The sequence below is a fragment of the Humulus lupulus genome, chromosome 4 (assembly GCF_963169125.1).
Source record: "Humulus lupulus chromosome 4, drHumLupu1.1, whole genome shotgun sequence".
Classification (NCBI taxonomy): domain Eukaryota; kingdom Viridiplantae; phylum Streptophyta; class Magnoliopsida; order Rosales; family Cannabaceae; genus Humulus; species Humulus lupulus.
In genome coordinates, this window is record NC_084796.1 from 157,934,168 (window position 1) to 157,937,385 (window position 3,218).

Here is a 3,218-nt window from a genome sequence, read left to right on the forward strand (position 1 = left end):
GAGCGAGCAATCCGCCAAGAATCATGGGTTGCACAAGGGAAGAAAGAACCTGAGAGGGTTGAAGGAAAGAGGTTTGTTCCGACTAGCCAAGGCCGGTTTTAGGCCTAAAGGAAGATTTACTCCCCGGTTCAATCAGAATCTGGACAGGGAAATGGACAAGGGGTTCCCAGAAATAATAACAATAATCACTGAGGTAATAAGAGGAGGAAAAGACCTCCCAATGGGGGGTCAAGCACTAACAAACAACCCCGCCGGGAATTTGAAAACTGGTCAGTATTTACTAGATGCAACTGATGTCATTTGGGCGAATGTAATGCCAGGGCCTGCTGTACCTGCGTTGGCTATGGACATTTTGAAAGAAAATGCCTGAGTGTGGCTCTGAAGGGTGAAAATGGTCAGTAGAAACATATAGGAGCTGCGCCTCGAGTCTTTACTCTTACCCAAGGCAAATAGTGGGTTGGATCATCTGAAATGGTGACAGGTTAGATTCCTATCGCCCAAACTTCAACATATGCATTGATGGATACAAGTGCATCACATTTATTTATATCTTTTTCCTTTGTGAAAATGATATTTAGAAGGCCTGAGCCTATGTTTGATATATGTGAAGTATCCTTACCTTCGGAAGAGGATATGATGGTACAATCATGGGTTAGAGTTGTACATGTTTTGGTAGAAGGGTGCGAACTGACAGTTGACCTTTTGGTGCTGGACTTACACAAATATGACATCATATTTTGTATGGATTGGTTAACCAAGTATGGAGCTATTGTTAATTGCAAGCGCAAGAAGGTGGTGTTAACCTTGATAGACGAGAAACTATTCATGTTTAAGGGCACGTCCTGCGAAAGGGAATGGCCAATAATCTCAGCACTAAATGTGGGAAGGATGCTTGATGAGGAATGCATAGGATACCTCATAAATGTCATGGGCAAAGAGATGGAGACAAAGCTGGAGACAAAGCTGCAACTGGTTAACGTGCCGGTGGTATGCAAATTTCCTGAAGTATTTTCTGAAGATCTTTTAGGGATACCACTAGATCGGGAAGTTGTGTTCGAAATAGAGCTAATGCAATGAATGACAACAATCTCAAAAGCACCATACCAGATGGAACTAGCAGAACTCAAGGAGTTACAGGTACAATTGTAAGAACTATTAGATAAAAAGTTCATTAGACCAAGCCATTCTCTGTGGGGAGCTCGGGTTCTGTTTGTGAGAAAGAAGTTTGACTCCATGAGAGTGTCCATTGATTTCTCAGAGCTGAATAAGGTGACAGTTAATAACCAATATCCCTTACCCCAAGTTAACAATTTATTTGATCAATTACTAGGCATGTTGGTATTCTCAAAGATTTATTTACGAACGGGATATCACCATCTGAAGGTGAAGGAGTTGCACATACTGAAGACAACTTTCCAAATTCTCTATGACCATTATGAGTCGATGGTGATGTCCTTTGGACTCACTAATGCTCTAAAATGTTTATGGACTTAATGAATAGGGTGTTATGTGAGTACTTGGATAAGCCTGTTATCGTATTTATAGAACACATCCTTATATGCTCAAGGAACAAGGAGGAGCATGCGATGCACTTAGAACTAGTTTTGCAGCGGCTACAAGAGAAAAAGTTGTATGCAAAGTTCTCAAAGTGTGAATTTTGGCATAAAAAAGTAAGTTTTCTTGGTCACGTGGTGTCAGGAGAAGGAAGTTCAGTAGATCAAGTAAAAAATGAAGCTGTGAATCAATGGAGAGTTCCGAAGAAGGCACATGAAGTTCGATGTTTCCTAGGGTTAGTAGACTATTATCGACAGTTTTTGGAAGGCTTTTACAAAATCAACACACCAATGACTTTTCTTACCTATAAGGATGTTAAATTTGAATGGATAGATAAGTGCGGACAAAGCTTTCAAGAGCTTAAGAGGAGACTGACAACTGCTCAAGTTTTGACTATCCTTAATGGTACAGAGGGATATGCCATTTATAGCGATGCATCAGGGCAAGGGTTGGTGGCGATATTAAAGAAAACTGGAAAAGTCATAGCATATGCCTCGTGACAACTAAAGATTTATGAGAAGAATAACCCTACGCATGATCTGGAGTTAGCAGCAGTGGTGTTTGCACTAAAGATCTGAAGGCACTACTTGTACAGAATCCATTATAATATTTTTACTAATCACAAGAGCCTTAAATATTTTGTCGCTCAGAAGGAATTAAATATGAGGCAACGTCGATGACTCAAACTATTCAATAATTACAACTGCAACATCCTATACCTCCCAGGGAAAGCAAAAAAGGTGGCAGATGCTCTGAGTTGACATCCAATGCTAACCTTGTTATCAGTATGAGAAGTACCACGAGAGATAAAATTTTACATCTTTACTCTACATTTAGAGATAGTGATTGGTCAGTAAGCAACCCTCTCGGTACAACCAACTCCAGGGACCGTTACGGTGTGCCTTGTAAATAGTGCTAAACTCGCCAATCGAGTCATTTGGCCAAAAGCATGTAACTAAGTATGATTAGCGGTTTAGGGATTAAACATTTTGGTTAAGATGTAACGTTTCACTAGAACATTTAATATATATACTGGGATCCCGAAAATATAATTTAAGAGTCTATTACAGAAAATATTTACAACAGGCCGTTCTAAGCGGCAAAACAGGGTTTAACCCTAGTTCCACTTTAAACCTCGGCCGTGGTGGTCAAGCAGCTGCATATGTACACATCATCACCTAAGCTCTCCAACTCAAGGATGGTCAAGCTTCCTCTTGCCTTTACCTGCACCACATAGCACCCGTGAGCCGAAGCCCAGCAAGAAAACATAATAAAGCATGACATAATATCAACAATAATCATAATAGCCAATCAGGACCAATGGTCCAAAACAGATAGGTGACGATAGCCAAAAGTCACAGAAATGGGTACAGCTCCCTCTAGCCATGTGATGATAGGGTCACCAGGGCTTAATTGATAAGTAGTTCTTTCATAAGTTTGATCAGGATAGGTGCATGGTGATTGGTCACCAACATAACCATCCTCTCGACTCTAGAGTCATAAATAAGGACAGTGTCCCCCAGCCATGTGACAAACAGTCACCGGGGTCATATACCTTGGCTGAAAACATCTGGTCTTAGACTAGGTAAGCGCTTATAGTTCTCATTGACCTTCCGATCGATCCAGCATTAATACCCTATATGGGTCATTCAATGCCAACCTCG

General features: G+C 40.9%; 1 protein-coding gene across 1 annotated transcript; it reads left to right on the plus strand.

Moving 5' to 3' along the window:
* Positions 1 to 1,073: 1,073 nt before the first annotated feature.
* LOC133832624 (uncharacterized mitochondrial protein AtMg00860-like) lies at positions 1,074 to 2,054 on the plus strand. Its single transcript, XM_062262940.1, has 2 exons — positions 1,074 to 1,137; positions 1,546 to 2,054. The coding sequence occupies exons 1-2, from the start codon at positions 1,074 to 1,076 to the stop codon at positions 2,052 to 2,054; spliced, it is 573 nt and encodes a 190-aa protein (XP_062118924.1).
* Positions 2,055 to 3,218: the final 1,164 nt, after the last annotated feature.